At 38.9% G+C, this 14,919-nt stretch overlaps 1 protein-coding gene across 6 annotated transcripts in view; it reads left to right on the top strand.

Moving 5' to 3' along the window:
- The window catches only part of Gria4 (glutamate ionotropic receptor AMPA type subunit 4), a 386,847-nt gene that overhangs the window by 127,374 nt on the left and 244,554 nt on the right, over positions 1–14,919 (top strand). For all 6 annotated transcript variants that reach the window (XM_055615436.1, XM_055615437.1, XM_055615439.1 and 3 more), the window contains exon 4: positions 3,975–4,214. In XM_055615436.1, the coding sequence (XP_055471411.1) occupies positions 3,975–4,214 (240 nt within the window). The remainder of the gene's footprint in view (positions 1–3,974; positions 4,215–14,919) is intronic.

The following is a 14,919-nucleotide window of genomic DNA, read 5'->3' as shown; positions in this document are numbered from 1 at the left end:
GTGTGTGTGTGTGTGTGTGTGTGTGTGTGTGTGTGTGTGTGTGTGTGTGTGTGATAGAGGGGCAATAGGAGAAGAGTCTAGCATTGTGCACTCCATTCCAGCTCATCAATGGTTCCCATGCAGCATCAGTCCCTCTGGTGAGCTCTTAGTGTTCCTGAGGAAATACTGTTCCTACTTTTTCTGAATAATTTTTAGAGCCTGCATGTAGGTTCAGTAGCAAAATGGAAGCTGGAGTTGAAGTCTTGAATTCTAAAGCTAATCACTGATGAGAAAACTTGTATCGTGGATTATGTAAATTAGATCATAATATAAAGACATTAATTTTCAGTAGAGTAAAATCAAAGTTATTTGCACCATGGGCTGGGAATGTAGTTCAGTGGTAGAGTACATGCTTAGCTTGGGTTTAAAATCTGAGTTCAATTGCCAGAACCCAAAAGCAAAATTAAACAAACTAAAAAAGTAAATTGATTCAGGCCTATAATTAAGTAAAGATTTTTAAGTCAGCCTAAAACTTGTATGAAAACCAGAACACATGAAAGAAATTAGTTATGCCTGGGCTGAACGTTCACATAAATGAATCCAAAGTGTTGAAAGGGTAGCTATGAGGTTAGGCCATGATCCATCACAGGAGTGGCTGTATCCCTGAAGTTATGGAAACTGAACTGCATGGAAACTCAAGGTGCCAATGCTTTCACTCTGACAGCCCCATTCTTGCAAAAGAATTACAACCAGTCACACTGCCAGAACATGCCTTTGAGAATGGCCATTGTGTTCCAGAGATTAATCATAGTTCCTGAAGAAGTACAAAGTTATAGATGGGTGATCTTCCTCACTAGATTTCTTTACAAACTGCTACAGTAGCAATTGAAATGGTATCTACTGTATTACATCTCAATATATTGTATCTTGCCTTAAGATAAACTGATGTATGTTATTTTCTGTAACTCTCAATGTGGTATTTAATAATGAAATTATTTAAATTATAGCCATGTATAGAAACTGATATCTTAAAATATACTGCTTTTTTTTTCATGGATCCTCATAGGATGATAGGTTTATGTACTTTCATTGAATTTTTGACGTATTATATCTTCATCATTTATACCAATGAGATAAAATTTTATATGTTTTGATTATTTAGAAAAATAAGACAAAATGCTTAGTCCTGAATAGTCAGACTAAGCAGTGACAATATTAAATTTTAAGCTTATTTACAAGGTCTGAATTATCCTCTCATATCTCCATGCCAATTCTTGAACTTTTCAACTGAAATATAGTCTTTGGTCCTTTATTAAACCTAACTGTTTTCAAAAATATACCATTCGTGCCACGTAAAGTCCATCAGCAGTATCTATTTTCTGCTCATTTCTGTACTCCTGCTACAACATGCATACTTTATCCCCAATTTTATGAGCTAAAACAAGCAAAAATAAAAGAAATACCTCCAGATTTTATTAAAGTTTATTTAATTTTATACCACATTTTATAGAATCTCAGAAATTTTACAATACAAATGAAGATGCTAGTGTGTTTTTAACATTTTAAATAAAAACATCTTTACTTATTAAACCTGGAAAGATAACTCGGCCAGGAGCACTCGCTGCTCTTGCAGAAGACCCAGGTTCAGTTCCCAGCATCCACCTGTAGGCATCTCACAGTCATCTAGCATTAGGGGATCAGAACCTCTCTTCTGGCCTTTGTGAGCATCAGGCACACACACACAGCACATGCACAAATTCAGGAAAACAGACACACAAGAAAAAAAGCATCTTTAAATTGTTCCTTTTTTAGTAAACTATTCAGGTTCTCCATTACTCTTGAGTTTCTTAATGAATTTAGTCATTTAAAATAGTAACTTAAAAAACCCTAAAATGTGAAAAGTTTCTAGTACTAAATACTTCTCTGGCTTCTTATATAACCCAAGTTAAAAAAAAAAAAAAAAGACTACAAGCCATACAAGAATTTACAATGCAGTCATATTTTATTGTATGAACACATACACAGACACTCTCGCGCACACACACTCTCTCTCTCTCTCACACACACACACACACACACACAGGGAGGGGGCAGAAATTGATGTCTCCCACTGATTGTAATTGTAGTTCTGTGTCTTTTAAAATGTAGATGAGAAAAAGCCACTAAGTTGGTTCCATAATCAGCTGTGCTGTGGTAAGCAAAACACCTTTAGAAAAGAATATAAAGAGTCTTGGCTCTGTTGCTGTCCTTGTGAAGCTCCCATCACCTCCAGGTCTTTCTGTCTCCCTCTTCTTTCATAAGATTCCCTGCACTCTGCCCAAATTTTGGCTGAGTCTCATCATCTGCTTTGATGGGCCCAGGGGTTTTTCTGAGACTGATACTCCAACCAAGAACCATGCATGGATATAACCTAGAACCCCTGCACAGATGTAACCCATGGCAGCTCAGTGTCCAAATGAGTTCCCTAGTAAGGGAAAAAGGGGCTGTCTCTGACATGAATTCAGTGGTTGCTTCTTTGACCACCATCCCCTGGGGAGGGGAAAGTAGCCTTACCAGGCCACAGAGGAAGACAATGCAGCTAGTCCTGATGAGACCTGATAGACAAGGGTCAGATGGAAGGGGAAGAAGACCTCCCCTATCAGTGGACTTGGAAAAGGGCATGGGAGGAGATGAGGGAGGGAGAGTGGGATTGGGAGGGAATGCAGGAGGGGGGCTACAGCTGGAATACAAAGTGAATAAACTGTAATTAATACAAAAAAAATAAAATTAAAAAAAAGGAATATAAAGAGTCTCCCTCCAAGACAGGAGATCCAAAAGGAGACCAACAGAGCCAAAAAACTGGGCCCTGGGGACCCTGCAGAAAATTATACCCCAACCAAGGACCATGCATGTAGAGGACCTAAAACCCCGGCTCAGATGTAGCACATAGACTCAGTCTCCAAGGGGGTTCCCTAGTAAGGGAAGCAGGGACTTTCTCTAGCATGAACATATGCAGCAGGCTTTCTGATTACCTTCCCCTGTGGGGGGTGCAGCCAACCCTGATGAGACCTGATAGGCTAGGGTTAGATAGAAGGGAAGGAGGTCCTCCCCTATCAGTGGACTAGGGGAGGGGCATAGGGGGAGAAGAGGGAGGGAGGGTGAGATTGGAGGGCTTGAGGGAGGGGGTCACAGCCAGGATAAAAATTGAATGAATGATAATAATAAAATAAATATTTTAAAAAAGGAGAGGGAAGTCTCCCTCCCTTTATGGTGGTGCCTTGCTCTCCTTGTAAGGACTGTGAGGGTAACGAAGATGCCCTCTTTCTCCAGGCAAGCCTTTTCAGAGTTTGGGGTGGTTGTTTTAGCATTATAGTTACACAGTTGCTCCCAGTCCGTGCTCCTGCTGATATGCCCAGAAATGATTTTCCTCTCAAACCCAATTTCTATTTTCAAACATGATTCGAAAAGACTTCAAGGTTGTGACAAAAGATGAAATTACTATAGAGTAAAGTTAGAAATAAAAAGTTAGCAATTTGTTTATCAAATGCAGTCCAAGAACAGATGAAGCAAGCAAATAGCTCAGGAGGCAGTCAATTGTTTCTTCGATTCCGCCCAAAAAAAAAAAAAAAATGTCAAAGTATATTATTATAGTTTCCAGGCAGGAGCAAATATAGAGAAAAATTTCTATCTCTCATTCTTAGAAGACTGTGGCATAGAGTTTGAGATATTTTAAAAGGTTTTATATTAATTATAACAGTCAATTTTCTCTTTGATTTGAATTGGTTTCTTAATGAAGCGTTTTAATTTAAACCAGCTTCATACAGGGCTTAGCTGTCAGCACAAACTCAAGAACTTACAATTTACCATCCAGTAAATGCAGACTTTTCTTACGTTCTTTGTCATATATTGTTCACATTTATGTGTTTTGTTTTAAATACTCACATACTGTAGATTTAAAAGTGTCCAGTTTTAGAATGTGATAGTAGTTAATGATTGTCTGTCTGTTTTTCTCCCAGTCTGTTCCCAGTATTCTAGAGGAGTGTTTGCCATTTTTGGACTCTATGACAAGAGGTCAGTGCACACCTTGACCTCGTTCTGCAGTGCCCTGCACATCTCCCTCATCACGCCAAGCTTCCCCACTGAAGGGGAGAGCCAGTTCGTGCTGCAGCTGCGGCCTTCGCTGAGAGGTGCACTCCTGAGCCTTCTGGATCACTACGAATGGAACTGTTTTGTCTTCCTGTATGATACAGACAGGGGTGAGTCCTACCCTTCTCCATTCAGAGAGCGCTAACCAGTCTGAGATGTTTGTTTCATTTATGACTTATCAAAAAAGATTTTGATCCTTAATGCTTCTAAAACTAGAGAATAATTTGGGTATATTATCAATGTTTTCATTTCCACCCTAGAAGAAGTCTCTAATTTAAAATGGTTCTAGCCTGGCATGATGACTTTCCCCTCTGATCCCAGAACTTGAAAGGCAAAGGCAAAGGCAGAGGCAGGTAAATCTCCACGAGTTTCAGGCCAGCCTAGTCTAAGTAACAAGTTCCAGGCCAGCTAGAGCTATACAGTGAGACCATCTCTAAACAAAACAAGTAGCTTCTTATTTCTGAGCAAACTGGCTCTGCAATTATGTGAAAATTGGGCCATGGGGTGAGTGGGCGGGAGAATTAGGTGCTTTTTTCTCCAGCAGCGGTAGTTGTCCCAGAACACTCTGATTTCTGGTCCACCAAACTGTGTGCAAACATATCAACTGAAGGACCCTATCACTAATTCTCCAGCAGATTCCAGTGGAGCGTTCGCTAGATCCATCAGTCCCGTGGCCGTGTACCTAAACAACGCCTCAGATCTCAAGGCTGAAACTCAATTCCTAGGAGATAGCAACCTGTCTCAAATGCTGCCCACAACCTGGAGGTTTTTATCTGTGTGTCTAACCAGCCAGCTTTGACTACATATATCCCATGCCACACATCAAGGTTCTGGTGACTGCCCACCTTTGCCTTATTAACTAACAAGATCAAATCACGGATCTCAAAATCACCTTGCTTAGATCTTACATACTCTAGCATTATATAATTGTTCCAAGGAGAGATATGTTTGGCACAGTATAGAGGGGAAATTTTTTTCCTTTGGCTTCTTTTGGCATGCCTTCTTTGGCCGGTTTCATTTCTGGTTAAGTATATTTGCAGAAATGTTTTCAGCCTCGTTGCATAACATATTTTCAGGGATCTAGCAAATGATATTGTGGATGCTATTGTGTGCCTGTGTCCCATCACAAAACAGGTTGGTGCGAGAGGTCATGACGGGATGCACAAAAGAATTTGTGTAGGTAAAGGATTGTGTCATGTTGTCCTTATGCCTACTTTAAGGGCTCTTACTATGTACGTGTTTTTACTTTTAAAACATGCATAAAAACATTAAGTGCTAATTTAAATGTAATGTGGGGGGATGGTATAACAGTTGACGCTAAGGAAATTAACATATTACTATCACCTCAGATTAAAGTGGAAGTACGGATGGCAGCTTCTTTGAAACTTCTTCCAAGGAGAGTTTAAAGGGTATAAGAAAAGATGTCTTGAAAGGGGGACGCGGAACTTTCAGTGTCTACAGTCCATGTATAGGTACCAGCCTCTTCTTAATCAGCTCAGTCCTTAGTTACTACTTGCTGCACTTGCTAACATTCTGATATCCACTTATTCTCACAATCCTTTTCAGACAGGACTAGAACGGCATAGGTCAAGGATAGCGTGCCCAATAAAGTAACCCTGATCTAATCCAGAGAGGAATGATCAATGTCTGTAATGTCTCTTCTTTGTCGTCTCCATATATAGTTGCTAATTACCACATTTGCCAACATTTTGATTTCTGCCATAGCTGTCCTCCTCAACTCCCCAACACCATTTTATAAATAAAATTAGGAACAATGATAAAACTAAGAAAATTGACAAGTGAAGTCAAACAAACTAAGAATCTTTCAGAGTCTCTGTAAGCATATTATAAGTAAAGATAAATACTTTATCTTTAATGCTTCACTGAAATATACCCTAGACCAGGAAAAGAAAACTTTCCTCAAAACTCGTAAAGCCAACACAAAACTCTTCTGAAGTCTGAAATTTTCTTTTAGTGAATCTCCCATGCAAACACTCAAGCAATTATCTCTGTTATAATGAAATTATCCGAACTGACCATATATTTTTATATTAATCCAAACACATTTACTTATACACATTAAGTACATCTATGGCTAGACTAAAAGGTCAAATACATATATGATGCCAGTTGCCAAGTCTGAAGATAATCCATTCCAGTGGGAGGAAGATAATCTTAAGGATAACTTCACCTTCCTGCTTGACTGAGGACAGCGAGGTAGCTGAGAAAGATGAGGGTATGAAAACAGCCACAGAGAGTCTTTTAACTGAGGTGGGAACAGCAGGCAGAAATGGGCAAGGAGCTTTGGTTTTTTCATAGCAGAACTATTACATGCTGTGATGTGCACTTCCACATGCTGGTATCTCCTTGGGATAAGAAAAGAGAACAATAGGTTGAGAGTAAATAGGATAAAGCCACATCAGTGAGCTTCCCTCCTATGGACATGCTTTTGGCTACATTCTAAGAGGTAGTGAGAAGATAGAAAGAAGGACCATGCAATGCGATCTTCTGAACTAGATGTAGTATTGTAATCATGAACTCAGTAATCAGAGATGCTTGCACTGCATCTGCCAAGAATGAGTGTATCAACAGTCAGGCCCGGACAGACGGTAGAGAGAGCCCTGCCTCCGCTGATAAAGCATTAGCTACTGATGGATTCAGTGAATAACTAAATTATTGCCTTGAATTATGTACCTATTGATAACCCCACAGGACTGTAATGGACACTTCCAAATAAATAATCACACAGATACACCTGCCTAAACCAAACAGGTCAGAAAACAAAGCCAAAGTCATGAGCTTTGAAAAGGGATGGGAGGGGATAAGGAGGTCTGACTGAGATAAAGAGGGATTTAAGCAGAATGTAATCGGAACACATCATATACCTGTATTAAATTATCAAACAATAAAATTAATGAACTAGTGCAATGAAAAAAACTGGCAGGTTTGAAGTTAGGTCTTGAAAGTTAACCTGAATGAGTGCTATAATCTAGCAAACTCTGTCAAAGAAGGGTATTGTGCAAAGAACAATGCACAAAAGCAAGGATGGTTACAGAAAAAAGAAAACAGAGCAAACAGCAAAATAAGCTGTCAGTGGAGAGAAAGTCCTGACGATGAATAGATGCCTTCAGGGAATTTTTGGTTCAGGCAGCCTTCTAAACATTTGCTGGCATAGTGTGGCCTAAATGAGGGAAAAGGGGCAGTACATATCATTCCCTATGAATGGCTCTGCTGTGTCAGGCTAGCTGGCATGTGCCTTAGTCACTATTCTTTTGCTGTGAAGAGCCACCATGACCAAGGCAACTCTTATAAAAGAAAGCATTTAACTGGAGGTTGACTTACATTTTCAGAAGCTTAGTCCATTATCACCATCATGACTGGGAGCACGGCAACACACACGGCACTGGAGAAGTAGCTAAAACATTCACTTCCTGATCCACAGTCAGGCAGAGGGAGAGAGAAAGACTGGCATGGCCCCCAGCGATACACTTCCTCTGATAAGAGCACACCTATACACCTATTCCAATATGGCCACACCTAGATGACCGGGGGGGGGGGGGGGGAGATACCCATTGTTTACTGAAAGCTCACCTGGTGGCTGTTCTTTTCCTGTTACTTTTGAACTGTCAGGATTCAGTCACTTAACAGGAAATAACAGCAGACAGATCTGACTAAGGCCTTTGACTTTCTTCACTGGGAAAGTTCATGTCACCATGGCCCCTGGATATTCAAAATCACAAAATGCAACTGCAAAGTGAGTGCATAGAAATCTCAGGCCTGATTTCTCCCATGTTGATTACGTTATAGCGTGTGTGTGTGTGTGTGTAATTTGTGTGAGGAATTTTTCCTCTTTTTTCCACAATTTATTTATTACATGTCCATATGAAACCCCATCCCTCAACTCCTGCCAGTCCCACCCTCCCTCTTTCTTCCCTCCTATCCCCTTCCCCTAGTCCACTGAAAGAGGGAGTTCTCCTCCGCTGCCATCTGCCCATACCTTATCAAGTCTCATCAGAACTCCCTGGATCCTCTTTCTCTGTGGGCTGGCAAGACCTCATCGCCAGGGGCAAGTGATCAAAGAGAAGGCAACCAAGTTCATGACAAAGGCAGCCCCTGCTCCCTTTACTTAAGAACCCACCTAAAGACTGAGCTGCCAACCAGCTACGTCTGAGCAAGGAGTCCAAGTCCTCTTCATGCATGGCCTTTGGTTGGTGCATCAGTCTCTGCAGGATACTCTGGGCTCAGATTTTTTAGCTTTGTTGGTCTCTTTGTGGGACTCCAGTCCCCTCTGTGTCCTTCTATCCCTTCTTCTTCCAAAAGACTCCCTGCACTCTGCCCAAAGTTGGCTGTGAGTCTCAGCATCTGCTTTGATCTCCTGTTGAGTAGAGCCTTTGAGAGGACACTGTTTTCTCTTCCACCAATTCTGGTGTCTATCCTGTTTGCCATTCTGAATGAGATTTAAACATCTTCCCTAGGGTCCTGCTTGTTGTTTAGCTTCTTTAGGTCTGTAGATTTTTAGTATTACTTTCCTATATTATATGACTTATATCCACTTATAAATGAGTGTGTATAATGAATGTCTTTCTGGTTCTGGTTAACCTCACTCGGGATAATCTTTCCCAGTTCCATCCACTTGCCTGCAAATTTCATGATTTCTTTGTTTTTAATAGCTGAGTAGTATTCCATTGTGTAAATGTCACACAATTTCTGTATCCATTCCTCAGTTAAGGGAAATCTAGGTTGTTTCCAGATTCTGGCTATAACAAATAAAGCTTCTATGAATATAGTTGAGCAAATATCCTTATTGAATGGTGGGGCATCTTTTGGGTATATGTCCAGGAGTGGTATGGCTGGATCCTGAGGTAGCGCTATTCCCAATTTTTTGAGAAAGTGGCAGATTGATTTCCTAAGTAGTTGAACAAATTTTCACTCTCACCAGCCATGGAGGAGTATTCCCCTTTCTCCACATCCTCTCCAGCATGTGTTGTCACTTGAGTTTTTGATCTTAGCCATTCTGACAGGTGTAAGGTGAAATCTCAGAGTTGTTTTGATTTGCATTTCCCTGATGACTAAAGATGGTGAGCAAGTGTTTCTCTGCCTTTCAATATTCCTCCACTGAGAATTCTCTGCTTAGCTCTGTACTCCTTTTTTTAGTTGGATTATTTGGTTTGTCGGTGTCTAATTTCTTGAGTTCTTTATGTATTCTGGATATTTGCCCTCTATTGGATATAGGATTGGTGAAGATCTTTTCCCAGTCTGTTGTTTTGTTCTCAGTCTGTTGTTTTGTTCTGTTGACAGTGTCCTTTGCTTTCCATTTATTAATTGTAGATCTTAAAGCTTGTGCTATTGGTGTTCTGTTCAAGTTGTCTCCTGTGCCAGTGACTTTGAGGTTCTTCTCCACTTTTTCTTCCAACAGATTTAGTGTGTCTGGTTTTATGTTGAGGTCTTTGATCCACTGGGACTTTAAATTTTGCAGGGTAATAAATATGGGTCTATTTGCATTTTTCTGCATGTGGACTTCCAGTTAGACCAGCACCATTTGTTGACGATGCTATCATTTTTCCATTGTATGGTTTTGGCTTCTTTGTCAAAAATCAAGTATCAGTAGATGTGTGGATTTATTTCTAGGTCTTCGATTCGATTCCATTGATCCACCAGTCTGTTTCTCTTCCAGTACCATGCCATTTTTATTACTGATTCTCTATAGTACAGCTTGAGATGAGGGATGGAGACACCTCCAGAAGATCACTTATTGTACAGGGTTGTTTTAGCTATTCTGGGTTTTTTGTTTTTCCATGTGAAGTATAGAATTGTTCTTTCAAGGTCTGTAAATAATTGTGTTGGTAATCTGATAGGAATTGCACTGAATTTGTAGATTGCTTTTGTTAAGATGGCCATTTTTACTATGTTCCCATGAGCATGGGAAATCTTTACATCTTCTGATATCTTCTTCAATTTCTTTCTTCAGAAACTTAAAGTTTATTTCATACAAGTCTCTTACTTGCTAGGTTAGAGTTACACCAAAATACTTTATATTTTTGTGTTTATTGTGAATGGTGTTGTTTCCCCAATTTCTTTCTGTTAGAGATCTAAACTTACTTCAAAATTGAATTATTCAAATATGTCTAAGAACATGTTAGATTGAAAGGCTATGGTTATAAAGTTTAGCATTCTTTTATCTAGAAAGGGCAAACCACTTAGGCTTTCTTAACAATTTCATATAATGAATGACCCATGATCTTCTAAAGCAATGGGTCTCCAAATAACTCATAATTTCCTGAGAAGTCTTTCATTAAAAAAAAAAAAACCAAAATGAACAAACAAGTGTTTTAGGTAGTTCTAAATGAGGATTGGAAAAATTGAGGGAAAAGATTTTCCTTGTGAAGCTCTGGTTGAAAACACTGATCAATTAAAGATCAATTAAAATATAGTGGTAACCCTATGTCAGAAGTAAGGCTTCAATTAACAATGTGCCTCAGGTATTATTCACTATGATATAAAAGGACTAAAGAAAGCAAAATCTTACTATGCATGCAAAGAAAAAACAGTTGCTAGATGTAAAATACAAATTCTTTAGATGACGCCTTAGAACACCTGCCAGTCTTTTGCATTCATAAGTAAAAAGGTTTAACCCTGTAGCCAAGATATTTCCAGTACAAGATGATCTAAGGGCACAATGTTAAGTACCTGATTTCAAATTCAAGCTTTACAAGTTGACCCTGAACAAGTGCTGAAATATTACTAGTTTTGAGTTCATTTTTGTACTGAAAAAAAATATAGAATTAAGAAACACATCTACTGGGTCATTCATTACGAGTTATAAACAAAATGCTTGTAAAAGGAATACTATATTAGAGATATAATTCCTTTATCATTATCATCATTATTACCAGCACAGTGGCCCTATCGTATTTTGAGTTAAATCCCCAAACAGTTATTATTTTAATGTTCTTACTCATTAGTAAAATGTATTCAGTTGATAGCTTATACTATGCGAAAAGGCTATGCCATTAACTATTGCATTAGTTGATAAAAGTAACCTGTAATATATTGAAAAATCTTTAATTTTAAGAATAAATATAGTATTCATGTGCAAACATACACATGCTCTATTTGTTTTCATTTGAAAAATCTTAACATTTGACCCCCAAATTGATGGATTCTTGTTTAGAGCCAGAAAAAAACTCTTATTTGGGATAATTTGTCTCTAACTAGTAAGCAGCTCTAGATTTATTCTGGCCTATTACCCTAGCAACCTTTCTATCAAACATACTCATTTTTTTTTTAAGGAGCTTTTGCCAACATGTTCTCATCGTTGTTCCACAACATGTCTCAACTGCACACTGCATCCTCACAACATATAAAAGAGCAAAAAAAATGCTCAAGGAACATCTGAAATTAACATAAGAGGAGCCATGTCCAATTCATTGCAGGGACTATGTGTCAGAATTTGTGGATGAATCACTGATCATTAGAGTAAGGGCAGCTGAATGAATAAATACAGGATTTATTTTATTTTTTAATTTAATTTTATTTTATTAATTACACTTTATTCACTTTGTATCCCCCATAAGCTCCTCCCTCCTCCCCTCCCAGTCTCACCCTCCCTCCTCTTTCTTCACATATGCCCCTACCCAAGTCCACTGATAGGGGAGGTCCTCCTCTCCTTCCTTCTGATCTTAGTCTATCAGATCACATCAGGAGTAGCTGCATTGTCATCTTCTGTGACCTGGTAAGGCTGCTCCCCCCCTCAGGGGGAGGTGATCAAAGAGCAGGCCAATCAGATTATGTCAGAGGCAGTCCCTCTTTCCATTACTATGTAACCCACTTGGACACTAAACTGCCATGGGCTACATCTGTGCAGAGGTTCTAGGTTATCTCCATGCCTGGTACTTGGTTGGAGTATGAGTCTCTGGGAAGACCCCAGTGTTCAAATTTTTTTGGTTCTGTTGCTTTCCTTGTGGGGTTCCTGTCCTCTCCAGATCTTACTATTTCTTGCTTCATTCATAAGATTCCATGCACTCTGCCCAACAGTTGGCCATAAGTCTCAGCGTCTGCTTTGATAGTCTGCAAGGCAGAGGCTTTCATAGACCCTCTGTGGCAGGTTTCTAGGTTGTTTCCTGTTTTCTTCTTCTTCTGATGTCCATCCTCTTTGCCTTTCAGGATGGGGATTGAGCATTTTAGTCAGGGTCTTCTCTCTTAATTAGTTTCTTTAGATGTACAGATTTTAGTAGGTTTATCTTATGTTATATGTCTATATGAGTGAGTATATACTGTGTGTGTCTTTCTGCTTCTGGGACAGCTCACTCAGGATGATCCTTCCCAGGTCCCACCATTAACCTGCAAATTTCATGATTTCCTTATTTTTCATTACAGAGTAAGATGTACCACAATTTCTGCATCCATTCTTCAGTTGAGGGGCATCTGGGCTATTTCCAGCTTCTGGCCATTACAAATAAAGTTGCTACAAATGTGGTTGAGCAAATGTTCTTATTGTGTATTTGAGCCTCTTTTGGATATATGCCTAGGAGTGGTATGGCTGGATCTTGAGGAAGCACTATTCTTAGTTGTCTGAGAAAGCGCCAGATTGATTTCCAAAGTGGTTGTACAAGTTTACATTCCCATCAGCAGTGGAGGAGGGTTCCCCTTTTTCCACAACCTCTCCAGCATGTGTTGTCACTTGAGTTTTTCATCTTGGCCATTCTGATGGGTGTAAGGTAATACAGCATTTTTTTAAAGGCATGGGCAAAATCATGTTCAAAGATTCTGTTCCTCTTTGTGAAAGACACACACACACACACACACACACACAAAACAGAAATAATCAAAAAATTTTATAAAAGTATGAGTGAGAAAAAAGGGCACACCAGGTAACACAGACCCAAATATGGAGGTGAATACTCTATAGAGTTTTGTGGCAGGGGAGAAGTTGAGCATGGGTGCATGGACTTAGTAGGAAGGGGAAGCTGAGGCAGGCTTCCTGGTTGTGATGGAAGGTCTTCCCTTAAATCCTCTTACGGCCATGGAGTATCTTGTGCCATTGAGGTCTTACTTAAACACCTCTTGGTAACTCCTAGATGTCTATAATGAGACAAGAGTCTTTCTTTCATAATAGAATTAAATACAGATCTATTGAACTCATGGAAATCATCTAGAATTCTTTTTAACATATTATCTTCTCTTTGGGATGATACCAAACTAGATTTTACTATCTAAAGAAAATGATCATTACTATATAAAGGTTATGGTCTCACTATTTTTCCAAGATTGTGGAATTTATTTGTTTGCTTACTTGTTTTAATGTGATGAGATTTAATGCCCCACGGTAGGATGAGTTCAAACACTAATTATTGCTGTTGCTAAGCCAGGGCCTTTCATTTAAAAGGTGGATAAAAGAGTTTTGTGAGGTACAGCTCATTCAGATTATCTTGCATTTTTACTAGGTACTGTAAAATGTGTCCACATTTCACCAAAAACAATGGCAGAGCATAGCATTATGTGTTACCTGTGAAACGAACAATGATGCTATAGCAAAGGGTGTTCTCCATGGACGCACTCCTTCGCTTTACTGGTGCCTATTTAGCCATTCTCAGACAAGGTTTTAAAGAGAATATGTAAAAGGAATATTTACATAAATTTTTACTTAGGGAATATTTGAATTATGACTCACTTAAAAACTGTTCTCTTTGTAAAGCTCTTAAAATACCTCAAACACAACCTTGAAAGGCCACTTCAAAAATAGAAAATAAACAAAATCTGAAATTAACATTAGCATTTGTCACCACTGCACACTAATGCTGTTCTTTTTCTGTGGTTTTGTGTAGATCTTAGCGAATTGTCTTAACATCTACATAGATTTTCCCCACGAAACGTATCTTATTTGAACCGTTTCACTTACTTTATTTTTTGACTTTTATATTATTTTCATTATGTTAACCAGTATTCGCTCAATAACACAGAAAATGGTAACAAAGCATACAGTTTCCAACAGTGGTAATGAACACCTGTAATCCTCTACTCAGCCAGAGACAGGATGCCAGCATTGCCTACCTAGTAAGTTCAAGGTCAACTTCAGCCACAAAGAAAGACCCTCTTTAAAATAAATGCAAAAACAAAAAATGACAAAATTAAAACCCACCTGTCTTTTAAATCTAAAAACCACTCTCTTTTAAAGTAAATTCATTCTAGAAAAACCCCTCCCCCAAAGAAATACATTAATTTGCACAAAGGAAACATGAAAAGCACATCAAGATTCAAAGGTTATTGAGTGAGAAAGAAAAAGGTAAGCTGTGCCATTCTGTGGTAGGTGCATGTTGCCTTCATATTACTGTAGTTGAAAAGTAGGCAGGGCTGGCAAGATGGCTTAGCAGTTAAGGCTGCTCTTCTAGAGGTCCCGAGTTCAATTCCCAGCAACCACGTGATGGCTCACAACCATCTGTAATGGAATCTGATTCTCTCTTCTGCTGTGCATGAAAACAGTGTTTATATACATAAGATAAATGAATAAATCTTTAAAAAGATAACAGAAGGGGCTGGAGAGATGGCTCAGTGGTTAAGAGCACTGTCTGCTCTTACAAAGGACCCGGGTTCAATTACCAGCACCCACATGGCAGCCAATTCCAAGGGATCTGACACCTTCACACTAATACACATAAAATAAAATTAAATAAATAAAAAAGAAAAGAAAATGTAGGCAATATTTGAAGGGATAAACAGTAAAGGATGAAACTAAATAACTTAAATTTTTATTTCAATAATAGCAATGTTTTTAGTAGTACCTGGCTAAAAACCATTGTTTCTTGTCTAAAATCATGG

The sequence above is a fragment of the Psammomys obesus genome, unplaced genomic scaffold (genome assembly GCF_907164565.1).
Source record: "Psammomys obesus unplaced genomic scaffold, mPsaObe1.curated_primary_1811, whole genome shotgun sequence".
Lineage (NCBI taxonomy): Eukaryota > Metazoa > Chordata > Mammalia > Rodentia > Muridae > Psammomys > Psammomys obesus.
Note: the sequence above shows the minus strand (reverse complement) of the source record. Positions and strands in the feature narration are given on the sequence as shown.